Raw genomic sequence first — 26,879 nt, 5'->3', positions numbered from 1 at the left:
GCTTGCCTATTTTCCCATTTTCATGAAGCTCCAGACCCCCCCCCCACACACACACACACACACACACACACACACACATCCAATCAAAGACTGGTTGGTCCCCACTCCAACTCCCATAACCCCAAAATGTCTGAGTTACCCGTGGAGGCTGATCCACAATCAGTTAGCAACTGGTACCCCATTATGTGGTACCATCAAGGGTCCATCTTAGGCCAGGTCATACTGACATGTGCCTGACCTGTGACCCTGTAGTCCACGTTAGTGCAATAAACGGCAGTTGGAGTGGGGACAGGTGCAGGAGACATGACTATTGATTGGCTTCACAAAGCCTATCAGCTGCCAGAACGCCAAACTCACAAGTGCTTTAACTGGAGGTGGAGAGAGAGAGAGCTTGGAGAGGTGGGTAAGACAACAACTGTACAAACCCACTCCTATCAGAAGAACATCTAAAAGGCTTAAGCCTCTATTTAAAGGAAGACCGAGGGTTTGTGAAAGCTGATTACATAAGGAAACAAACTTCTGGCATTCTGTGGAGTATCTGTTGTCAAGACAACAACAGTTGGTGGTTAGATCAGGACTGGCATCAGAGCAGAGTGTCTGTTCTGGGTGACAGGCTTGGAGGGCCAGGTCAGGGAGGTCCTCTGAGCCCTCTGTACTCGAGTCTAGGTGACGCATCGGACAGAACAGGACGACTGGGACTTCCCTTGCCATGCTGCTACTCACTGCACCGCCAGCACCACTGTGGTCAGCTCCACTGTGGTCAGCTCCACTGTGGTCAGCACCACTGTGGTCAGCTCCATACACACCAGACACCAGCACCACTGTGGTCAGCTCCACACACACCAGACACCAGCACCACTGTGGTCAGCTCCACACACACCAGACACCAGCACCACTGTGGTCAGCTCCACACACACCAAACCACCTGCTCATGGGGGACCCAACAAGTTCAGCTGCACCATCCCTGAAAGCCCATAAAACCAACCAGCAGTGACGACCACCAAAACTAAAATTTATTTCACTTCAAAATATGTGTATAAAATCTCCATGTATAAAAACACATATTTGTGCAGTGCAATTTAGTGCAATTTAATTAGGTAGGTCATTCTTGAATTGTCATGTTCTTTTCATTGGCACTTAGTGAAGTATTTGACCAAAGCGAGACCTGCTTACTGCCTTCTCCAACCAGTGAAAGTGAGAGAGACAGTTGATTTCTGAGATGCCATTGGACAATATTGCCTCACAGGCAAGGAGAAGACTGGCTATATCTGCCAGTTCAATTGTCTATGAATAGATTAACCAAACATGGTAAACTCAATGCGATCCAGTCTGTCGTTTTCACCTGTAATCAAATGAATCAAACGAATAACAGCCTGTTAGCTGTGTCAGGGGATCCTATTCAAACTGACAACTCGTCAACTAAAACACAGTGCCAACAACTGATAACACAGGCGTTCCTATGGCAACAGATTTCCTACAGCCAGGGAATTGAAAGTTGTACATTGAGGCGAACTCAGCTAAGACGAAAAGGAACAGTTGCACTGTGTGTGTGTTATAATGCAGTGAACATGTCATGTGTGATGACAGTAGCTGTGGGTCAGTGTTGGGTTAGGGTTAGGGAACGGGGAGGGCTGAAGGGGGAGAAGGACAGCAGAAACTACATTCAAAGAGCTGCTAACAATCAGAGGAGAAAGCCTGAGCCTCTTGTAAAAATAGATCTACATCTCAGAAGAATCCAAAGTTCTGCTTTCTATGAAGCGACTACTCCTTAATGTGGATATCTGCATGTACCCAGAGGGTTGAAGCAGACTAGGAGATATAAAGGGGCAATGGTACAGTTGTAAAGTACTCTGAGGATGAAGTCAAATGCTCCTCACATAGTCAGGCAGGATGAAGACCCATGGGCAGGCTTTAAGAATCCACAGTCCTACCAAAAGAATCATATAACATGGATCACGATCTACCTGTGAACAAAAACCAAGGAACAGTTTTGTATTTACCTGGTATGAGTTAACACATCAATCTATATTGTGACTCCTTCAATCCACTTGGCAACATAAGAATTAGCAGGAAAACCTACTACTTTGAATGTGAAAAACATAAAGAACTGGGTCATATATTTTGATCATTTGATGATGATTGAGGATCCTTACCGGATACCAGGTAAATAGCAGACTGTATAAACTAACACATTAGAACTGGTACCATTCACATTGAGAAAGTAGCCAGATACTAGAAACATTACAGAGATGTTCTGGCTGAACTCCCCTATGGAGCAATGACCATTTAGAAGCAAAAGGACATGATCAAATTCTGCTGATTGCACAGCGCAACTGCTAGTTACCCCAGCAACAGATTGTTGAATATAATCAATTTAAGGAATATAAATACCCTTTTTTGGAGCGTATTCATTGAAAGACAAGTTAATTAGTTTAAGGTGCATATTTCTCTATAGAAAGGATAAGAGAAAAAATAATATGTAATGGAAATTTTGCTGCAAAGGGGTAGTATAGTGTATTTAAATTGCTATTTATAGAGGTCAAAGTATAGCTTTGTAGCTGTGCATTATCCGCTACCTAACATCTTGCTACTGGTTGTGATGCCTTAAACAAGTTTGTGCAAAGCTACAGAAGCTTCAAAGAGACAATGATTCTTCCTTTGGCTGATTTGTTGTCCTTTGACAGTCAAACACAGAAATTGTAAAAAGATGCTTTGACAAACATCAGTTAGCTTGAAATCCCAACATATTGTCATGAAGAAACCCAGAACACAGTATATGACATGGTTCTCTGACCAGTAAAGAACATGTTGAGTAACAAAAGCTTATCTGAAATCTTCAACCACTGCCCTCTAATGGAGGCAGGAAAAATCATTAGTACAAAACAAATCTTAAACTTCTGAACCACTTTTGAACATTGTTCCATTTATCTCATTCTTCCAATTAGTTCCAATCAGAAGTTCTTTTTCGTAAAGATTTTTTTCTTTTATAGTTTTTTTTTCATCAGTTTGTTTTCTTTCTGAGGATTAGGAGAAGCGAGCTGAGCAGACAGACCCCAGGTAGGCTGGGGGAAGCAGTGCGTGCCCTGAGAGCTTCATCAAATTGAAACCCCTTAATCTCCTCAGTGGAAGAGTCCACCTCAGTGAAACGCTGGCAGAGGGAGAGTTCATCTCAGCAATGAGGGGGCGGTGGGGGTTTAGTCGGTGAATCGCTGGCAGGCTTTTTTCCAGCGGCAAGCTGTGCACCACATGTCCCTTTTCTCCATGCCGTACACCTTCCGACACTTCTTCGCCTCCCCCCGGGGTTTCCTAGGCAACAAGGCAATGATACAAAGTAAGAGCACGTACACCAATCCACAGTTCACCGAGCAAGGACAAACACACAAGGCACAGGCATACTAGCCCACGCACACGCACGCACGCACACACACACACACAGCTTTACCTGGTTCCCAGGGTAGGTTTGGGTGAGAGGGCTGTTGAAGCATGGCTTTTGCTAACAGTGGTGTGGATGTTGGGGGCGGGCTGCCTCTTCTCTCCAATGCTTACTGACCTCACCTGAACCAGAGGACCCTGAAGGACGCAAGCCACAGGACATTTTGTAACCAATCACAGCAGCTTTCTCTGACTCCACATGCATTTGAATCTCTCCTTCGGTGGCCATCCAGTGCTACTGGTCTACACTCAACACTGGCTGAGTTTAGTACCACAATGAAGACCTGGACACATACCAGAGAGGCAGGGACTGAGGCAGGGACTGAGGCAGGGACTGAGGCAGGGACTGAGGCAGAGGCTAGGGCAGGGACTGAGGCAGAGACTGAGGCAGGGGCTAAGGCAGGGGCTAAGGCAGAGGCCGGTACACATGGACATGAATGGAGAGCAAAGGAAGCAAGAGTTAGTAGAAAGAGACAAAGAAGAAGAAGGAAAGGAGGGAGGGAGGTCGAAACCAGACTGAATGCCGTGAAAGACAGAGAGAGACTGGGTGTGGAGAAAAGAGGAAAAAAGGGGTGATCGATATGAGGGTGAATCCTGGTAAGCCTCACCGGTAAGCCTTTAAAAATGGTGTGAGGGGACTGCCAGGAGACACTGATGTCACGACCAGAGGCTGGCCCAGCCAGCTCCGAACACACTGGGATACTCACTGGAGCTGTGGCCTGCAACACACACACACAGCACCACCACACAAGGTGAGACAGGGAGAGAGGAATGGAGAGAGAGAGAGATGGAAGGACGGACGAATGAACAGACAGAGGACAAGAGTGAGTGAGAAAGATGGAAGTCAAAAGAGGTGAGGATGAAAGGATTCGGAAACCGGAGCAAACGAGAGAAGAGGGTTGGTGAAGAGACGAGGGGGGCTGTTCCGCCTTATGAACTTGTAAACCAAAGAACCATCTGTCGTAAAGCTAAGCCTCCTATTGCTCTGCCTGATATGAACCAGGCACAATACATGGGAAGCAGCCACCTTGTGCCACGAAACGGACATACAACACTAGCCTCAGAAGCAGGACTAGCCAGTCAACAACATCTACACAGCATACAACTGTACAGTTAGGTTCAATAAGCCAAAGAGTGTGTATGTATATTTGTGTGTGTGTATGTGTGTGTGCGTGAGGCCTTACCTGGTAGGCGTGGTCCGTGCGGATGTGGCAGAGAGTAGAGGGAGCCGATTGGCTGAGCAGACTTGGAGGGTGGCTCTGTCCTCCTCGGAAGGAGATGTGGGAGGGCTCGGAGTGGGGGACGTCGACGGAGGACAGGGGGAAGACGGGGGGGGGGCCAGCCGTGGTGGGGGAGGTGGGCGTGAGGCTGGACAGGCCCTCTGACAGGCTGTCCATGTTCACCTCGATCTCTGAGTAGTAGAAGTCTTCCTCCCCATCACTGTAGTCAGAGTCCACATTGCGCCTGGAGGAGAGGACAGAGGACCATGGTGAGCAGCAGATGGATCCTGGTTAGAAAATGGCTGAAAGCCCCCAAGTGTTAGGATGATTTATGAAATCACCACATTAGCTTGAGGCAGTTTAGATACATGCGTTTCTGATCGCCGAGTATGAGTAACACCGACGAGATCAGACTTTTGCAGTGGGAAGGTTACACTGTATTCAACCAGCAGGGGGCATCGATGTCCAGTTCTTTGAGTGCCAGAGCCATGTTGGAGCTGGAATCAGATGCTTCCCTCTAATCTTAACCCTGGGCATTCGGGGGTGTAGGGTAGAGAGGGTATAAACCTGATCTATGACCAGTACCAAACCACCCTCCCACCCGGGATACAGAGAAAGAGCAGGGTAGCAACAGTAGGCTATAAAAACCCTCTGACAGGAAAGCATCTCGCTTCATGGCACCTGATACAAGACTAGGAGACAGGACTCCTCGTCTGGGGGAACACCAATTTGGGTGACCTGAATGAGTCTGATTAACTCCTCAGGACATACTATACTCGACAAGTCATACACGTTTTTGGGGTTCTGGTACATGGACACTGGTGATGAATATCGGATGTTTTGTTTTGTTCTGTGTGTCTGCTCTGTGATTGGTGGCTTACCCCAGGTGGACAGTGCGGATGTGCCGCTGGATTCCTGAGGAGGTGCTGAGGACCTTTTCACAGTTTTTCCACAAGCACTTGAACATCACCTTCATGGAGTTCTGAAACACACAAGAAACACACCGCCACCCCTGGTCAGATCACAGTACTGCACCATCAGGATCACTATAGGCATGGTACCCAGTGTTCGTGGCAGAAAATTCAGGGATCTGAGCAATCCAAAAGTAGGACCCTTGGGGCCTTGGGGTCATGTCTATTGAGGGCTGGTCTTGGCTCCTGGCAGACAGAGAGAGTTATCATGCTGAAGGACCAAGGTCCAGAGGCCGGCAAAAGACAAACAACCACACCTATCTGAGACTGGGATGTGATTCTGCACATAGAGGGCAGCAATGTGAGGAATACTGACACCATACAACCAGCCCCATGAATGTGGGATTGGTTAACAGTGAGTAATACACAAATATGTATGCACACCAATCAGAGATGAAGTTCTTCTCTGCTCTCTCTCCCACTGTCTCTGTCTAGCTTGATTTCTCTGCTCAGGGGCATAAAGGCATAATCCTTAAGTAAACATTTTGAGGGGGGTGGAGGGCAAGAGTGCTTAAGTGCCCATAATGTTTCAATGGTCATAATCTCCACTGTGGGATTTGACTGACCTCGGGCACACAATGCACACACACACACACACACACACACTGCATCCTTTCAATACCATAAAAAGATACTGCTCAGAAAGCTGTTCCTTTCAGTTTGATGTGAAATAAATCTCGAAAAAAAAGATGGCAACTCTTTATCAATCCCTTCTACTCTCACCCCCTGTTCTAAGACGATGGAAGGTAGTTTGTCTCTCCCAGGGAGGGAGGGGGGGGGGGCGGGTGTCAGGCGGGTTGGGACCTGCATTTGCACTAATGAAAGGAGGTGGGCGTGTGCTATCTTTCACCAGCTTCCAGAGGAGAGAGAGCGTGAGGAACAAGGGAGAGGAAAGAAAGATGAAAGAAAAGAGAGAGGATAATGGAACAGGTCTATGCCTGATTGCGTTAACCCTTCACTGCCTAACTTGTTCAATCATAGCTGTTTAGACAGGCACATAGTAATGGGCTTGAATCTCTCTTCTGACAATGATTGAACAAAATGCTGATGCCTTGTGTCATAAGCATGTCCTCAGATGTCTGGTGGTACTAACATGTGAAAGTGGCCTTCATGTCAAAGAAGCAAATGGGCAAAATGAAAATATGGTCAATTGTACTGCAGTGTATTCTCAGTGGAACACGTCTATTACCACACATCCCATGTCACACTTGAGTCAAAGCAAATCTCCGGGGTTCAACCCATCACAGAAGACTTCAAGTTTAAAGGATTTGTTCCTCATCAATAAACCATTACAATAATTCTCTTATAATTACCCAAGTTGCTAATCCTCTCAGTGCTAGTTGAGTGTAGAGTGAGTCAGTGTGCCCGCGAGGGTGGGCGGATGAGGAGGACTCTAGCAGGCCAGGCAGGGAGGGATTCTTTCCTGTACAGGGGCTGATACCTGTATTCTGTACACCTTCTCCTGCCCTGTCTGGCACTGCTGTGTCAAGGAAGTGCTAGCACGTTCTTCTGGTTAGGAGCCAGAAGGGGGACCTGGGAGACTCCTCCAGCCCGAGACTTCACCTCCTCCACATCCTTCTGCTCGTATAGCTCTCATTCTTTCCTCCCCTCTAACCCCTCCTCCTCTTTTACACCCCCTCCCTCCCTCCGTTCTTCCCAAATCCCACCTGTTCCTCTCCGAGGTGGATGAAGAGTTTAAAGGATTCTTGATACTGAAACCACCTCCTCCTTCTGGACTGCTTCCATGGTATGAAAGGACAAGAGGGGAAAAAGGGGGAAGGGAGAGGAGGCCCTCCCTCCCCCTCGGAGGCGTAGAAGAAGACAGGCGGTGGCGCTCCACGCCAAGGTACTGTCAGAATATCCTAAATCAATTGAAATATGTTTACTATGCAGACGTTTCGGAGACCCTGGCATCAAGGATCAGGGAACGCTGCACGCCAGAGCAAAGTGATCTCATTGGTGGAGAGGAACCTAGGACGGGCTGTACTCTTCCTATTCCTGTGGACCATCTCACACTCAAACCCCACCACTCACACTCAGGGACACACCCTGAACCCATAATCCACCCCTACCTTTCGCTTCCGGGGTATGGGGTCCTCAAACAGGAAGTGCGTGATCTCAGTGACATCCTGGATGATGTCGTCACCCTGGAAAGAGAGGAGGAAGCTCTTGCTGGTGTCGTTGGAGAGAGGCGGAGACGGCGTGGAGGGCACAGATTGGTCGCTGGCATCCCAGCTCCAGTTGCCACTGGTGGAGCTGCTGTAGCTGGCTGACAGGGCCTCCTTCCACCCCCTGTTGGCTGCCTCGAGGGTTGCAGCTAGACAGATAGGAGAAACCCAGTCACTCCACCAAACACAATACACCACAGTGTTATACAGTCACCCCTGGCCTAAATACCCCTGAACTGTGGCCTTTTGACCGATGCGCTACAGCTAATACTTTAAGACATCATAACAAGTAGATGAAATGAAAGATAAGACCTAAACCATCCATGAAACCATCCAATGAGGGCAGAGGGGATTATCTTATATAGGATGATGATAAAAGAGGTCCCGCATATAGACCCGTTCACATAAAGCTCTAATACCCAGAGGAGACAACATCTCTCTCAGTCATACACATTTGTGAAAATTATGATTATAATAAACAGTGTGAAGAGTTCATGTAGAGTTCCACTCGGTCGAAAGTTCAGTTGTGTGTGTGTGACTGTGTGTGACTCCACCCAGTGCCACAGCAGAGAAGTTCAAATCCCTGGCGTAAGCAGGGGATGAGAGGAAGAGGTCAGAAGTGTTTGGAGGTTTTGGACATAACGAAGCTGGCCCCTCTCGGATGCCCCAGAGCAGACCCACCGTCGGCTCTGAGTGGCTCCTCCAGGCCAGCTTGTATCCAGGTCCTGGAGCAGGGCCCCTGAGCCCAAGCCTCCCTTGCCTTTCCATCCCCTGGGTCTGGCAGGGCCCTAAACAGCCCCACTCTGAGGGCTTCAACTCTGCCCTATCGCTGCCTGTTTTCGTTTGATCACATAAAAACAAAAACAAACCCAGAGCAGGGGACTGGCATGATGACGCTCAGCTGAGATATAAATAGAGCATAGCGCTTTGCCCGTCTACCCAGGTTGGCACGGAGATAACCGTCAGGGTGATGACTGCTGTGGTAATGACGCATGACGCGGCTACGGCTACAGCAGCCATGACGACAGGGGCAAGGCCAGGCAGTTGGCAGGAAGAGGCCGGCTCTGGTAAACATTAACTACAATAAAAGACTGGTGCTGAAACCAAGCACCAGACCACCCAACTGGTCACCGTTGGGTCAGTCAGAAACTGTTTTTAGTTCCTAAACAGTTTTTACTCCGGTCTGGATCAGTTAGGGAGTGTACCAGGGAGGTTAGGGGGGCGGGTGGGTGGTTTGGGGGGAGGTAAGGTGGGTGTTCTCTGGGCTCCTACCTGTGGTTGCAGAGGCCGGGTTGAGGACCAGGGGGGAAGTGGAGAGGCTGGTCAGGACGGTAGCAGCCATCACTTCCTTGTCAGCATGACCTGATAGTTTCCTGCAACACATACAAAAACACACAGCGATTTTACCCTCCATGGACACACTGTTGACAAACAAAATAAACACAGTACCTATACTGCAAATAAACCTGGCAACCACAAAAGGGGTGGTTAAATACCACAGTTCCTGACACAAGACCTTGCTTTCTTTAGACAAAATAACAAACTGTTTTATGGCATGTAGTGGAAAATTCCAGTACAATAATAAAGACTGTGGTCACGTCCCCTGTGATTGCTGAAATTTTCCTTTGACAAGATAAAGATAACGATTCATTCTATACTGTTTTAAAAACCTTCAGTCAACACATGGCTTTCATCACAGAATCGTAATATTAGCATAACAGTTGCCACAGACACAGTAAGCACTCACTATCTACATACATATGGATCTACATAGCTATAGACCTGTGTGTCTATGGTGTGTGTTTATGGTGTATGGTATGTGTCTGTGTTGGTGGATTGGGTTATATTTCCATGACACTGCTTCGTAGGAGGATGGTGTGCTGGTGGGGATTACATAAAAGAAGAATGTTAGAAGTAGAAAGAGAGAGAGTAGATAAAAGTAGGGATAACATTTTGGTTTAACCTCCCCTTACCAAGCAGGGGCCTATCCCCAGCAGAGCAGTCTCCACTGCCCACTTAGCTCAGACTGGCTGAGACAACTGAACACACAAACATGCACTCAAAAACACACACATTGAACAGGGCAGTCTTTGAGAGACAATAATCCAATAACAAATACAGAGTCTCCAGTAACCAGTAACATTGTGATCAGAAATACAGTAGAGATCTCTTCTTCAAACAACACTACAATCTCCTCTCCTCTGATCTCCTCTCTCTCCTCATTGTCGATTATCATACACCCCCTCCTCCTCCCTCCACATACAGTACATAATGGCAAGCCCCAGAACATGTTACATAACATAAGTTATGCTGTATCGAAGTCAGTAAAACTGATGGAACAAATGTACATACGGCAACAGTATTTACTACATGCAAAAGTAAAAACCATACACAGTTAGCATACACATACACACACAATCAAACGTTCTGCAGCTTTAAGAGGCCCTGCTCCCACCCGGTCCTGCTCCACTACACAACCAGAGCAAACTGGTTTGAGGCGCGTTGTCAGCCAAGCCCTAAGCCTTGGCAAAGATCCACTCTCTCTAACACACACACACACACAAACACAGCCAAAACTTCAGGAAGACTACAAACATACACTGGAACAGCACTAAAAGTTTGGTGGTAAATCGCTCCACACTTACACATGATACCACGTTAAAGAGAACTTCTGTATAAAACACACACACGCACAGAGAAGCTGACAAAACCTCTGTGTTTCTCCTTTAACTGGGTCAGCGTCCAACAGCGAGCCATAATGGCTGGATGGGGAGAGATCTGGGAGGAATGCATCAGATATGAAGCAATCTCCTAATATAACACACAGACACAGACACAAACAGGCCTCCTTTTTCACATGATGTGCCTGCATGTGTGTGCGGGACACAAGGCATGCGGCTTTGCATGAGTGTGTTGTTCATTTTCAGAGCCTCTGAAAACACATACACACTGACACACTCGCTGGGTCCAGATAAAAAAGATAAGATGTGTCCAGTTTCACACAGTTATACTCTGTTATCTAGGAAGGATTGCCATGGCGATAGAAACAAGGTTAGACTGTCTGTCGATGTGTTCCAATTAAACAACTAGGATTGTTCAGTCATGCTGTGCTAGTGATGCCTGTTCCTTTGGTCAGTCCAGAATTTGTACACCTACACACACACAAACACTTGCATCCACACACACAGATTTAGTTGTAAACACACTCGTTCCTCTGGATATCCTGTGACTGAGTCATTCCATTACTTTGGGTTTCCCGACACCAACAGACTTGTTTTTTACCGAAACACAGCCTGGTCGTGTGTGTAGAGGGGGAGTGTGCATGTGTGTGGGGGTGTGCATGCAACTTCTAGGTAGTACCTAAAGATTGACACCTTTGGCCTGCAGTTTACCAACTCCTGTGGTAATACTGGCACTAAACAAGACACACTTTATCCTGTATCAATGTTTACATGAGGGAGTCACATGGACAGATGGTCAACACAAGCGGAATCAAGAAAAGATCCACACAGATAATAACCTGACTCGCTTTAAACATATTTACACACACACGTGCACAAACACACACCCTCTGTGTGTGTTTCTTCACTGCTGATTCTGAGGGAACCATGCAGTTCTGAAATACTGCTGTACAGCACCAGTGCACCCATCTGTACTCTTCCTGGGTTTTATTTTGGGTTGCTGTAGAGCTAAGAACCACACTGTCAACAGAGAGCAGGGCGGGGCACCATACCCATGTTTACAGGGCCCTCCGATTAACAGTGGTATATTTATGACACCCACGAAAGGTAGGACTGAAACCTGACACTTAGAACACCTTTTCTCTCTGTCTCTCTCTCTCACACACACACACACACACACACACACACACTCCAACCCACACTGCATTCCTACACATATTTGTCCTCCATCATCTCACCCTCTTTAACACACACATACCTGAGATATTTACTGTAGTACCAATACTATTCATACAGGTAGTTACATTTACAAGCATACTGCTGACACACTTTGAGACTGAGTATTTGTAGTAACACAGCTGGTCTCCTCCCGAAGGTATTACACCACTTTATTAATGGATGTGTCTTCTCCCCTTAACCCCTCGTGTGTGTGAGTATATGTGCATGCGATCACACAGCAGGTTGGAGTGAGCAGTGAAGACTAAGGCAGCCTGAACACTAGAATACGTGCTCCCTCCCTCCCTAGCTCTATTTCTTCCTCCCTCCCTCCCTCCGTACCTCTCTCCATCCCTCCCTCCCCCTCTCTTTCCCTTCCTCCCTTCCTCCCTCCCGCCCACTTCTTCTGGCCTTGACTTGGCCAGGACTCGCCCCTTTGGCAGCATGACAGCTGATAGGGCAGCTTAAGTGAACAAGTCAAGCGAAATCAAACAAAAACACCAACACACACACACACACAAAGATTACAGAGCAGCAATTTTATCGTCAGGAGGAAAAACAGCAGCTGAAGACTCTTACTTACTTCGATTAATTTAAAAACAAACTTCAGATGCATGTCAAGTTCTCAAACACAGTAGATTGAAAGCTAGGCAATTGGAAGGTGTGTATCTGTGTATATGTTGAAGGAAATACACCCGTGTCCTGTGCTAAATAGTTGTTTTGGAGATGGGGCTGTTCCCCTATATATAAAACACTGGCAGGGCTCCTTCAGTTACTGACTCAGTATAAATCACCAGACAGTGCCATGCTCTGCCTGCGTGGTCACACACACACACACACACACACACACTGCAGCTCACAAGAAAGTAGCACACACAAATACACAACTGTATGTGCACACTGTAAGGTAACACTCACACACCCGCTACACACACAAAAAAAAATACAAATTCCACCGAAACCAGCAAACCCACATGACCAAAAGTTTGCCAGTCACAAAAGCATGTTTGTGGTTCAGAAAACCCTAGAAAGTCTTCCTGGGTGTTTTTACGCCTCTATCGGACTTTTATTCAAACTCTATTCTTTTATATTCTCCTCCTCATACACTCATTCCCCCTTCTATCATCCCTGTTTTGCCCAAGGAGGTTTTAGTACACACGGCCAAGCTAGGCCATGGCTCTCATTCACTTCCATTCAGGAGCTAGAGAGGCTACGGCAGACAGTTTTATAGAGCACACACAGAGGCCGAAGAAGGAGACAAAAATAAAGAAGAAGAAACGGTCTTCAAAAATCTGCTGAATCAGCTGTCACTCGCTTCATCTAACCCATGACTACATTGTCCTGTATGGGCTGGAGTCAACATAGGCCAATCACTCTGAGCAAGGCTGAAGCTTAGGCTGTATGGAAACATAAACATGGAGCTCATACAGGGAAAACAGATGCAAGTGAGTGTGTTTTGGTAGGCCTGTTATTGTTAAGTGTGTTAATGTGTGTGCGTTAATATGAAGTGTGTTCTGCATGTGTGTATGCGTGTGTGTGCTGGTGTGTTTTGTGTGTCTGCAAGTTTGTGTGTGTGTGCGTGTGTCATTCATTGACAGTTGCTGCTAGCTGAGACTGACATGGAGCCTGATACTTGTGACCTTGGGTAATGGGGGAAGGGATAAACAAACTTCTCATCTGTCTTAAAACGGCATAAAGACACACACACAGTGATGGTCCCGAGATGAATTCATTTCTAAAACATATTTCTTCTCCCATTCACACACATACACCACTTGAGCATAGTATTATCCACACATGGTATTTCTCACTAATGTGTGTTTTGATATTACACCAAACGTCTCCACCTTCTCTCTCTCTCATTCCCTCTTTCTTTCTCTGAATTATTTTCTTGAAACATGATTGGTGTAGAGAGGACAGAGAGCCTACAGGAAATGTGGCCCTCTTTTTGCACCCCTTCCTCCTCCTCCTCCCCTTCTCCCAGCTACCCTGCAACTACGGCCAGCTGCCCCATCCACCTCCCCTAAGAATAGAAACCCCCCTCCCTTCCACAGCCCCCCTTCCTCTGCCATGTTACGTAACGTCCTCTCCACTCCCTCCCTCTATCTCTCTCTGCAGGCAGTGACAGTTCAGTCATCTGCATGTTTACACCAATAATCTACTCTCTTCCCTCCTTTCTCTCTCTTCCCCTTTGTGTGTCCCATTGGCTTGACTGATAGTCTTTTGCTATGGATGGTATATCTCTTTGTGAAAGTCAAACCCAATCTTACTCAAAGTTACAACATGGGATTGTGCTGTCTCACTTTTCCTACTTGCACTGTGGTCAACACATGCTGTGTCTCCTATAGAACGGCTATCTATAGACCTCACCGACAGACAACATTTTGGCTCAGTTGGGCATTAATGTCTACCATTCAGTCATCACACACTAAGGCTCTTTTGAATCCTCAAGTGCTATCTGTAGCGTAAGGGCCTGACCACAAACAGCCCATACCATTGTGCTGAGCCAGAACACCAGATAGACACAGTCAAAACATGATTCCCCTGTGGTGTTCAGTGTCTAGTAAAGTGCTCAAAGGAGCCTCAGATGGGGATAATGTTTTCAGTAGATTGTTCAGTAGTGTTTAGTAGTGTTTAGTAGAGTGTTCAGTAGTGTTCAGTAGAGTTTTTAGTAGTGTTCAGTGCTGTTCAGTAGAGTGTTTAGTAGTGTTTAGTAGTGTTTAGTAGTGTTCAGTAGTGTTCAGTAGTGTTTAGTAGAGCGTTTAGTAGAGTGTTCAGTAGTGTTCAGTACAGTGTTCAGTAGATTGTTTAGTAGAGTGTTCAGTGGAGTGTTCAGTAGAGTGTTTAGTAGTGTTCAGTGGAGTGTTTAGTAGTGTCCAGTAGAGTGTTTAGTAGAGTGTTCAGTAGTGTTTAGTAGAGTGTTTAGTAGTGTTCAGTAGTGTTTAGTAGAGTGTTCAGTAGTGTTTAGTAGAGTGTTTAGTAGAGTGTTCAGTAGTGTTTAGTAGAGTGTTCAGTAGTGTTCAGTAGTGTTCAGGAGAGTGTTTAGTAGAGTGTTCAGTAGTGTTTAGTACAGTGTTTCCTCTATGTTGATGGCGGCCCGCCACAGCTAAATTCCTGCCGCCACGGTATCACAAATAGGGCTGTACAAAAGGCCGTCTATCAGCAGTGATTGTTAGAGTGCATGTCGGAGAATAGCACGGACACGCGCAAGATTGTGTTCAGTAGAGTGTTCAGTAGAGCAGGAGTAAAGCCTCATTCTATGCTGACAACAGCTCTACCAGTCTGGTGTCAAGCGACACACTACTGAAGGTTAACCTGTAGCTATGGTAACAACTCTCTATTCCAATAGCCACAGTGTTGCTATGTGACCACAGGGAATTCTCTTTTCGCAGCCTTATTTTTTGTTGAGCTGATAACTATTCTAGTGAAAACATGGTTTCCTTACTGCAGAGAAACCTGTTAGTTCCAATTTAAGTCATGACTCCACATCTCCACATAAAAGTACTTTATTACAATGCACATTGAAACCCCATTTAAATCGACTCCATTTGATGCATGAGGGCTGTTGTACTTGAGACATGCTGACCTGCAGTGTCGTCTCAAAGCCCTGATGAATAATTGAAGGTTCTTTTGTACTCCGGGTGTTAAAGGAAACCATAACAAAATGGTGGATATCAAGTATCAACAACAAAGCTCACTCTGCATCTCGTCAAAGATGAGGCCTGGAAATCTCCGGCTGTGGGGAGTAGGGAGGAGAGTGACAGGAAATAGAACAAAAACACACACACACACAGTCTTGATCTGAACCAAGGAAAAGAGACTCTACAAACCTAACCACAGAACTAGAGGAAGGGTGGTTAGTATGCAAACAATCAGTATCCCTCGTCTTCCCTTCTCCCTCCCTCCCTCTCTCCAGGGCGTCTCCAGGGATGATTTCTCCCTCTGTCATGCCATCACAGCTAGAGCAGGCCTCTGCCCTGGTTTCATGTGTTTGTTAAAGCCAACCAAGAACCCTGCTTCAAACCAACTCTCCCTAACTCTCCTTAACTGTCTTTTCATGCCGCCAAATACCTTCTGGGCTCTGAGTGAAAGGACTATTCACTCCTTCACATGGATGGAGTGTGGGCTCAGTAGAGATAGAATAAAGGAGAGAGAGAGAGAAATAAAGAAAGACAGTAAGAGGGATAGTTCCTTCTAGATTCTATCCTTTCCAGCCCGAACTAAGATTCTGACTCAGAGATTCTACAAACACGCAATATCCAGGTTGGGACTGTATCACTGTGTGTCTACATGCCTGTATTCTCGCTCGTGTATGTGTGCATGGATGGGTGCATCTGTGTCCGCGTGTGTATGTGTGTGTGTGTGTGTGTGTGTGTGTGTGTGTGTGTGTGTGTGTGTGTGGGGAGGGGGGGGGGGGGTGCTGGTGCGTGCCTGTGTGAGGATATGTGGCAGCTCCTGCTCAGGGCCTCCTAGTGTAAACACAGAGCTGAAATAAACAGCCTTGGAAACATCTGAGGCTAAACAGCTGAACTAATCAAACAAACAAAGAGAGAGAGAGAGAGAGAGACAAAGACTAAGAGAGAGTGAAAAGAGAGAGAGAGATAACTGTGTGCTAGTTCCGTCTGTGTGGGTCGGTATGCTTAACCTTGTGTGTTTTTGTCATTATACATGCATGACCTGTTTTAATGGGGAAGGGTACACCTTAAGGCACAAAGCGAATGGATGTGGTGGGGCTAGTGACTCCCTCCTCCCCTCCATCCTATCCTCCTCTCAGCAGAGAAGCGCTCCAGAGAACTGGAGAGGAGTAGCCCAGAGCACACCAGAGTAGCACCACAACATGGAGCCACTCAGTCAATTAGACTGGGAGGGGGCACAGTCCAACAGCCATCAAAGGCTATAGATGGGGATCTATAGGGGATCTATTGATGGGGGTCTATTGATGGGGATCTATTAAATGTGATCCATTGATGGGGATTTAAAGAGATACCTATCTATTCTACTGATGGGTGTTATAAGCAAGACCTGGATGGCCATGTCGTTTGTCAACAACAGATTAGCAGATGCTGCCAACACCGGTCATGCCATAACCTAACATGGACAGCCTGCCGGCCAGGGTAGAGGGACCCAAAATGGCCTGTGTGTGTTTGAAGAGCTGCCGTCTGACCCACAGATACCGCTCCCTCCCGGCAGCCAAGACTCGTCAGCGACACACACACCCTGCTCCACTCCCAGCCCCCACAGCCAAACAGAGGGATTACGTGTATTGATCACAACATTCAACTACAGCATCAAAACCAACAACAGCTGCTCTGGGAACGCAACAAACAACAACCCAAGAAAAAGTATTGAAGGGAAGTGGACTTGGCCAGGGTAAAAGGAGAACATTCACACTAACTTTCCCTTTTGTATCTTTCTCACGTTCTCTCTTTCCCTCCCTCTTTACAAAACTTCAGTTCTTCCTTTCTAACTCCTCTCCCACTTTCTCTGCCTCTATCTGACAAGCCCAACCCCCCACCCTCTCTCTCTCTCTCTCTCTCTCTCTCTCTCTCTCTCTCTCTCTCTCTCTCTCTCTCTCTCTCTCTCTCTCTCTCTCTCTATGGAGTGTACTTATGGCAGGCCAGCAGAGCGGAGCAGCAGAGTGAGGGTAAACAGGCTGGTATATTACACTGACCGTTTCTGGTCCAGACCGGATCCAAGCCCCAGGAAGAGACCAGGTTCAGCTGAACCACAAACTAGCCAAACCTCAGGAACTGTGGTGGTCTGAGGAAGAAGCGGTTGTTTGTTGTACATCTATTCACCAAAAAGACATGGTATAAAAGGAAGGGTTTACCGTTAATTCTTCTTTCCCTGTTTTCCAAACGTGTTGACAGTCAAGATAAAGAGTTCAATTGTGAGGGAAAATGTCAAAATTCCCCACTACCTATCTGTCAGGTTGACGGGGAAATCAGACACACACACACACACACGCTTAAGGTGCTATCATAACACTATACATGTGCAAAAGACAGGTCTGACGGCCATAGGCAGGAAAGCTCGGCTCTATCTCACCAACAAGCACACACACACATACATACACAAAAACGCACTCACACAAAACACACACAGCTCTTTGTGCTGTGACTTGTTGATACTGGAATACACCAGTGGAAGATTAAGCACGGCTACTTTCTGAGCCTCCCTTGGCCGGATATCTCCATGTTATCTTGGCAGTGGAGCAGGGGTACCGGAGAGTGCCCACTGTTCAAATGAGCCTTTCTGATGGAATATCTCACTAGACTCCTCGACAACTAGTTTTGAGGAGAGAAACAGAGAGACAACATATATATATATATGAGAGAGAGAGAGAGAGAGAGAGAGAGAGAGAGAGAGAGAGAGAGAGAGAGAGAGAGAGAGAGAGAGAGAGAGAGAGAGAGAGAGAGAGAGAGAGAGAGGAAAGAGAGAGAAAACAACAAAAAAACTGAAGTAGACAACTTCTCTCTCTCTGTGAGCATGTGGAGCTAATATAGCAGGTGATATAAATATCTCAGCACATTAACAGGGACTGAGAGGAGAACAGGACTGAGATTCTTTCTGAATTTGTTTCTAAGCTATATTCCCTGTTAGAGGTGAGAGGAGAATACTTGAGGGAGGAAGAAGAAGAGAGCGAGAATAGATTCACAAGACTACATAGTAATACAGAATCTGTATTGGAAATGTGTCATTATTATAAAGTTAATAGTCGACTATCTTGTTCAGATAGTACTGATAATAGTAATGAGGATTAACATTATCACCGTGCATTCTACCAATCAGTGTCAAGGGAGAGTCAATACTCAACAATTCTCCTCAACTAAATCTTTACTGATCTGTGGATCAGTTTGACTTGTAAAGCCTGCAGAGGGTGCAGGGCCATATTGGGATGTAACTGACTAGTAATGTCTGCTCAAGGTGCAAGACCAATTGTGCATTATGTAGTCACCTGCAGGGGGGGGGGGCAGCTGAGCCAGCAGAACCGCTCTAACAGGTTTCTAGTCAGCTGGGGTCGGGGTTGGGTGGTGGTGGGAGGGGGCAAGTGAGGGGATGGCGGAAGGGTAGAGAGAAATTGGATTAACAATGTGCAATGTTAGAGCACACACACAAAAACGCATAACCGCACACACATGCAAAGTCATACCACCTAGCTAACTTTCAAGTACTCGGAGGTCATTTGTAAACAAAAAGGAATCAAATGCAACATGTAAAAACTGTCATTTGGGTCCAAACAGCTAGGTGAGCAGGCTGCCCAGTGTGAAGGCCATGTGTCTCAGTACAGACAAGGGAGGACTCAGACTTGCCCTTTTCAGGCTGGCCTGGATTTCACCTCCTGTCATCAAGGGACTGGTTTGACTTATGACGCTGAATTACGCAAGGCCTAGACGGGTCGAGAAACTGTGTGTTTGTGTGTGTGGGGGCATCTGTAAGGTTGTGTATGAGTGTGCATGTGTGCGTGCGTGTGTGTGTGCCTGACAGATATTGAGACAGTGTTGGAAGCCAGAGGGGGGGCTGGTCACAGGGTCCTCACCCTGTGACTGTATTATTGTTTTTGTTGATTTTAATGTCAAGCACTTTGAGCTGCAATTCTTGTATGAAAAGTGCTATATAAATAAAGTCTTACTTACTTACTTACTCACCCCCTAGCTTTGAGCAGGCTTTACTCTGACGTCTTTGAGACGGACAGTGGCAGGGCAGAGGGCTGCAGGACAGGGAGTAGGAGATGGAGAGAGGCTTTTCATCATCCGTCTAAAGATCCCCTCATCTCTACTGTAAACATGCTCACCATGTACGGTACTGACTGTTCCTGGAGCTGATGTTGTTGATAGTTTCTGACCAGTTGCAAACTGGTCAAATTCTTCACAACCACACATGGAGACGGTTTCACATCTAACACCAGCCTAGTACTGACCACTGGACACTTCATAGCTGTACACCATAAGATGCCTGGCTAAGAGAATGAGAAGGGGAGGGGTTGAGGGGTGAAAAAGAGTCCAAGCTTCAGAGAAACAAAAAGAAAGATGAGAAATGTGGGAGAGAGACAGTGAAATGGGGAGAGGATAGAAGGCAAGGAGCAGCTGTTGCTTGTCTGACGAGGAGGGGGTGGAAGAACAGAAAGGGAGAGAAGAAAACGAGAGAGAGAGAGAGAGAGAGAGAGAGAGAGAGAGAGGGAGAGAGAGAGAGAGAGAGTGAGGGAGAGAGAGAGAGAGAGAGAGAGAGAGAGAGAGAGGGAGAGAGAGAGAGAGAGAGAGAGAGAGAGAGAGAGAGAGAGAGAGAGAGAGAGAGAGAGGGAGGGAGGGAGGGAGGGAGAAATGTCTGCTAACTGTCATAAGACTGATCAGGAGGTCTTATATAAGTGTGTATTAGCGTGGGTGAGGGAGCTATAAAGCATTTAGCAGGGTTGGGATTGGTGTTGCACAACAGCAGTTTCCTCTGCTTTCCCCCAAACCCCACCCTCCAACTCCTCCCTCACATATCCAGCGGACTGTAACAGCACCGCTACGGCTGTGCACTCGATGGGCTGTTGGAATACGATGTCTTAAGAAGCACGTACGATTGAAGATGGACACGTATGGAGTGCTCCACCATTAAGAAGTCTAGGGATGCCAACTTAAGAAATCATATTTGAAGTGCTGAGCTGTGTGCATTACGACACAGGTTGCAACAGAACCACCAACGATCGTCACAGAGCATTCCTACCTCCCACTCCTCGGGGTAATGAAACTGATTTCAGTTCTCGTCTTCACTTCCAGTGAGCGGATTGTCTCGCTAAAACACAACAAACCACACACCCTAAACACCCTTTCACTCAATGGAAAGTGCTTCCGTTGGTGGGTTTAACCTTGTGATCAAATCAGAGGAGAGTTAAGAATCAATCTTGGAGACGTGACTGGTCTAACACAGTCAGTAATAATAGTAGTAGGTATAACCTCCGTCCCCAGAGCTGGGATGAGCAGGACCAGAGGGAGGCACGCGGCAGTCCGGGGTTATAAATGGTCTCCAGTATGTCGCACGTATCCCAGATACTGGAGCTGACATGCCGGTTGTGACAGACGCATGCTAGCAGCCGAGCACTCTCTTATGCCCCGCCCTCTCCGTGTTCTGCTGACCTTTGACCGCTCGGTGCTTGTGATAACTCTTTGTTAGGTTCTGTTTGCACAGACAGCAGGGTCGTCCTACATTTCTCTTCTAAGAGCATTTTACGAAGTCCAGGGGTGGGAGACTACAAGTGACTTTGTTTGAATGTGTTTTTTCCTGGCATACTGCTGATGTGATAGTGTACATGTAAAGGCACACCTCCACCCACACACTCACTCTGGGAGGGTTGGGGGGGGGGGGGGGGGGGGGGGGCGGGGACATGGCGGAGGCCTTGATGTTGGCTGACTGACCTGAAGCCAAAGCAGTTATATTATATAAGAGTCAGTCTCTTCCAACTCCAGCTCCCCTGGCCCTGTCGAGGCTGCATCAGCCCTAATGACAAAACCTGGCAGAGGACAGATGAGAAGATAAAACATTTGACAACAGAAATCTGCTCTCAGCTCTTTATGCTTCTTTCACACTTGTGTTCTGTTGTCACTGTGCTGTATCCAACACTGATAACGGCCCTGACAAGTGCTTCATGTCAACCCGGTAGAGAGGCTAGTCCAGACATGCCTACAGTAATGACACTGACACAACAGCGACCTCAATAAACATCCCAGACGTGTGTGAAGCTACTCAGCTACAATCTAACAAGGCTGACACGGAAATCACATTAGCTATCTGCAATGTGCATATCTGCAATGTAGCATGGCCAGATGCTGTGTGATCATACCAACACAACCCATGTGCTTGTTAGCTTTGGACATCTTGCTGACACCATACAACTGTCCACAAAGTAGCAATCTGTAGGACTCCTGTAAACGGAACACATGGTGAAACAGATGCACATGATGAGTGAGTCACACACACACCACACACACACACACACACACACCACACACACACACACACACACACACACAGGCTGGGTGCTTGACCCACTGTCCGAGCAGAAAATCCCAAGTGTGACAGCTGGCTTGTGGGAGGAGGTGAGGACAGAGCCATACAGTGCATCACCAGGTACAGTTAGCCAGACCATAAAGCAATAAAACCCAATGTTCTCTACTGTTCTGCACGTGTGGAGAATCTGCAGCCCCTCTCCTCTTTAGTCCTGACCTCAATCAATAGGTTTGGAAAAATTTCCGAGTCATCAACACACCCTGAAGATTAGGTTCCAAGCTCAGCACTGTGATCATCAACAGCTAACTGACTCAATGGAGGGACTGGAGCAAGACTGCAGTAACTGACCCTGACCAGTGCCCCGCCCATCCTCCTACTCGTACAGTTATCCCACTGTGTCACTACCCTTGCAAGGAAGCTGGATTCACAAGATGACTAGCACGCTATAATCCATCTTGCCAAGCTCCAAGATAACCACCACCAAGTTATCCACCAATCACAGTGTTTCGGACCAATCAGCGTCCAGGCAGATACGGGCGTGGTTCAAGCTACAGACTGTGATAGAAAGTGACAGACAGATGGTTCATCCAATCACCTGCCATTTTTTTTTTTAAGTGCCTGCCCTTTTCCAAACTACTTCTAAAGACAACTTCCCAGATGTATGTGTGCCTGCCCTTTTCCAAACTGTTTCCAAGGACAACTTCCCAGATGGATATGTGTAACAAACCGTCTGGCGACTCAGGTCAGTGTAGCAGGAAATCTGAAAACATACATTTCTAATAAAATATGAAATAATGGATTGTATTCCATCTGTAAATTAAATCTGTTGATTGACTGGCTGATAAATCCTGTAAATCCTTCTCCAGACTAGAGTCTGCTGAGTGTTTTCCCTATAGTGACGGTTAGGATGTGAGGAGTAGTTTGGTTCCCTTATCACCATGTGACATTCACATGCATGCTGTCATGTATGACAACACGGTATCCATAGGGAATGTGCAAGATCGAACATGCCCTCTTTAGCCAACAGTGGAGTGTGTGTGAGGGTTAAATGTTTGGGGGTTAAATGAGTTATGAGAGTGTGTGAGTGTGTAAAAGAGAGTGACACAGCTGCCATGTTCACCTCTCACCTCGATCTGAAATGGTTTTCTCCCCTCCATGTTGACTGCTCCCTGTCCACTTACCCAGAACCACAACAAACCTTGGCTGGCGGTCCAGAGAAATCCTAGAAGTGATCTCATTATATTACATCAAATCCACATTTGAAGAGGCCTTTGTTGCTACTGTGACCCTTTAGATTAGTTCCTACTTCCTAGTCTTCAGCTCACTTTCAAATGTGTTTCCACTCTCCAGTATTTAAGTATTGACCACTCTCTTTGATCAGGATCTTGAGTGACCCCCTATCATCCTCTAGAGGCAGCATAGTCAACTTACTGCATCAGGATCCTCAGTGGATTTAAAATGAGCACTTTCCAGTTCCAACTACCACCTCAGGGCGTTCTGTTAATTTATAACCGCGCTGTTATGCCCTAAGCAGTAGACACCCACACACATACAAACACACACATACACAGACTCTCTCTACTTTGCCTCTTCCTTCCAGCACAGACTTTGCATGGGCAATTGTTACAACCAGTCGAAATCTTAAATGAAGAAGAAGTGCTTCATAACCAGTGGAGCCTGCAGCTGTCCCCAGACCTCACCCCAATGATGTAAGCAGTGTTATCAGAGCGCTGGCTGTATGAGTCCCTGGACACGACTCTGCTGCTGCTCCTGCCTCAGGGAGCAGTGTCAAGTGAGTTTGTGCTGCCTCAGAGTCTGTGCTGCCTCAGAATCTGTGCTGCCTCAGAGTCTGTGCTGCCTCAGCCGATCACTATCACACACACACACACACACTCACTGTCTGGCACAATTCTGTGTGTGTGCAGTGTGTTTACTATCAAAATGACAAGGGAAGGTGCTCAACACTGCAAAAAGCATTGCATATCATTGACACAAGCACATGACACACAGTTGATCACTATCAAAGAATGTAGCACAATACATTAGCGCGTGTGTGTGTGTGCGTGTATGTGTGTGTGCATGTGTGGGTGTGTGTGTGCATGTGTGTGTGCGTGTTTGTGTGTGTGTCAGATAAAAAGTACCACAAGCTATTGATTTTTTTAATGAGCCATGCTCCCATTAGGCCTTATTTTCAGGCCCAGTATCCCATTAAGATCCGTTTGAATTCAGACTTTATCAGTCCACACCCACACAGTCATTTCAGCCTTCCTCTGCCTCCCCGTCACAAGGTGATTTAGAAATCCTGACCATATTCTACAAAAGCGGTCCTCTGGGGAATATTCTGGATGGAACACTAACGTGGTCACCTGACCAGGCCAACCTCACACTCTTCATGTCTAAACCACATTTAGAGCCAGAGGGTGAATTCCATGCTATCCAACCGTTTATACATGACTTGTCCTTTCATTATGGTGAAACACCCAATACCTTGAGCTATTTTCATTTTCATTAACAACCTAAAACATCATCTTAAATTGACTTGTACATAAATAACCTTAGACAGAAATCCACCTTTATGAATGGTCACAATTACAATGTGTTTCAAATGTCTCAGCCATTCATAGTTTTATAATGAAGTACTGCCAAAGAAAAGATTTACAAATGTTACATTTGAATTCAAAACATGTTAAAGAATGTGTATAACTACTGAGTAGATACTAGAGTGTACTAGAGAGGTTAGTAACCATGTACTAAATATGAGTCCTACCTGTGTCTGGGGACAGGTATGTGGGATGAGGAGAGAGGGTGTCTCTCTTCAGGTGGGATCTTCTGCCCCTGGGCTGCTTGGTAACCGTTGACCACCTCAAGATGTTTCCCTGCCAGCCTGGTGTCACACTGCATAAGTCCATCTGACTTCTGACCGTTTAAAATGAGACAGTGTGTGGGACTGGCCCTCTTGAGGACCCCACTTGGACCTGTGTCTTTCTGGTCGCCATGGCCACCACAGATGGTCTGCAAGAAAAGGAACACTCAAATCTTATTTTGTTTGTGGTCATATGAGAACTTTGTCATTGAATGTTTGCAGCCATTAGGAGGCACTGTCAACAAGAATCCATCAGATTCACATCCACTCTCGCTGAGACTCTAACATGTTTTTATTTGAAAGACTGATATGATTAATCAACCCAATTCATAAAACCTTTTATATTAGTAAACACATAATTGTCAGGCAGATCCTCATAAAGTAGTTCCTTTTGTGTGATCAAATAAAATAGGGTATTAGTTTAAATGTGCCTGTCACAATATAACAGTGTCTGATACTTTGTTTACTTAATTTGTAACTCTTCATGTTTGGCTAAACTCAGTGTGTTCACTTGGTTTTCAAATGTCAGAAGAAAAAATACTTCAAAACTTTGTCCCTCCCCTTCAGATCTGGCTCTCACTCTCGCTATGGGGGATGGGGAAATTACTTTTGAGTACCAACCCCCTTTCCTTTAAACTTTGAACATGAAATGAGCGGCCATTTTAGCAAATTATATTCACTAACATTAATTGTAAATATTTACGGAGGACTTAAAAGTAATATTTTAACTTCAGAATGTAGGACAGTAATACAATAAACGTTAGCTGCTTCAAATGTCACAGTGCCACTGCTCTGCAGTTGTTACGGCAGAGCAGCAGCCAGGATTTGGCAACATCGTAGCACCAAATAACTGTTGCAAAATATGATAGAAAAGACATGTAACTCTTCTACATTAAGTCTAGTCTATCTTAATTCCATGGACTTTACGTTTTTATTCCTTTCAATATTTTTGTTTTTCGTTTTGTTACGCAATTTCACACACAGTGCAATCTTTTCAACATAACACCTACTTTTTTCATGTCCAGTTGTCTCCTGTCTCCCTGCTTAGTCCCATTGAGAGCGACGTTGTCGTCTGTAACTTCCCTCAAAGAACCATCGTCAAGCACGATGGTGTACAGGACAGATCCCGATGTGGGCCCGTTTGTGCATGCCAGTAGGACACTGCTGTCCGCTGAAGCGACGCTCATGTCGCGTATTTTGGTACCGTTTGCATGGCTGTCAATATCCGCTTGTTTCGATGCACCAACCCTTATTCCAACAGGAGAGTTGTCTGACAGACGTTTTGAATTCATAATAAGGCAGGACAAGTTGTAGACTACTAAAGAAAGGTTACCAGCTTTCTATAGATTTTAGTGCAGAAGGCTGGAATTAAATACATTTATTAGGATATTCTACAAACGATGTCTGACATTCAGCTACTCTATTCTACTCTATTGTAAAGACTTCTCCACCAACCGGGACACCCCAAAAGCCAACCGGTAAGGAATAAGAGAATGTTTTGCTTTTTTCCTCTAAAAGAATAATACGCCCCCACTCCCCTGCGCGTGCAAGCAGGAGAGATTCTTGATGCCCCACCTCCAATTGATTTCTATTGGCTCTTCGAATACGTAAACATTCAATTTTGGCACGCGTCCACTGCGAGGAGACAGTGGATTGGGTAGTTTGGATATGTCAATCACTCTTCTTCTTCAAATTTGTGGGGGTGTGTCGTTCCATTTCGCCGGCCGGTGTTTAGCCGGTGAAAAGTGAGAGAACAGATAAGCTTAAAGCCAGTGATATGCGAAGCTTGTTGCTCTCAAGTATGCAAAGTCTCTGAACTAAACATCAGCCTAATGCGTGTTCAAGCCTACAGAGACTGTAACAACAGATGACCTGGCAACACGACACGACCTTAGATCTGCTATTGTCTATTATCAAAGTAAATTTAACTTGTTCAGCTAAAATAATGTTTAAACAGTAGTAGTCACAAAAAAACTAACATACAACGTTTTGAGGTGCTACTTTATTACAAAAGTAAAAACTTGACTTTGATATTTTATTATTATATAAAACATTACAATCTTCTGCATACCTGCACAATTATATAATAAGATTTTTTCACATGAAACCCTGTGTCATCTTCACAAATGTACAACTTCGGCTACAGTAGCTGTCACAGCATCAATAATGCCACACAACATATACCTGAATTGGGAGGACAGGGGTATCTAAAAACTTGGTTCAACACAACATTTGTGATAACCACCATTTTGCAACAACAATCTCATGAGGTGTTTTGAGTTATGAACAACATCGGTACAACTACAGACTATTACACATATTCCTCAGTATATGTATGT

General features: G+C 46.0%; 1 protein-coding gene across 2 annotated transcripts; it reads right to left on the bottom strand.

The window, feature by feature from the left end:
* Window positions 1-60: 60 nt before the first annotated feature.
* On the bottom strand, window positions 61-26,007 carry slc2a4rg (SLC2A4 regulator). 2 transcript variants are annotated; one of them, XM_067240095.1, is made up of 9 exons: window positions 25,551-26,007; window positions 24,445-24,689; window positions 9,064-9,164; window positions 7,696-7,940; window positions 5,534-5,634; window positions 4,617-4,896; window positions 4,041-4,151; window positions 3,443-3,570; window positions 61-3,306 (listed from the first exon to the last, which is right to left on the bottom strand). In XM_067240095.1, the coding sequence occupies exons 1-9, from the start codon at window positions 25,830-25,832 to the stop codon at window positions 3,195-3,197; spliced, it is 1,605 nt and encodes a 534-aa protein (XP_067096196.1). In that variant the 5' UTR covers window positions 25,833-26,007; the 3' UTR covers window positions 61-3,194. The 2 variants fall into 2 exon arrangements, with proteins under 2 accessions (XP_067096196.1, XP_067096197.1); XM_067240096.1 differs by lacking the exon at window positions 4,041-4,151.
* Between the last annotated feature and the right edge of the window lie 872 nt (window positions 26,008-26,879).

This window comes from Osmerus mordax, chromosome 7, assembly GCF_038355195.1.
Source record: "Osmerus mordax isolate fOsmMor3 chromosome 7, fOsmMor3.pri, whole genome shotgun sequence".
Classification (NCBI taxonomy): domain Eukaryota; kingdom Metazoa; phylum Chordata; class Actinopteri; order Osmeriformes; family Osmeridae; genus Osmerus; species Osmerus mordax.
This window is presented reverse-complemented; position numbering and strand designations above follow the sequence as displayed.

Coding starts and splice junctions, on each gene's coding strand:
- slc2a4rg (XM_067240095.1), bottom strand. CDS start 25,832: ATGAATTCAAAACGTCTGTCAGACAACTCTCCTGTTGGAATAAGGGTT. Junction 24,690..25,550: donor GACAACTGGACATGAAAAAA/GTAGGTGTTATG, acceptor CTTTTCTTGCAG/ACCATCTGTGGTGGCCATGG. Junction 3,307..3,442: donor AAACCTACCCTGGGAACCAG/GTAAAGCTGTGT, acceptor CTTGTTGCCTAG/GAAACCCCGGGGGGAGGCGA.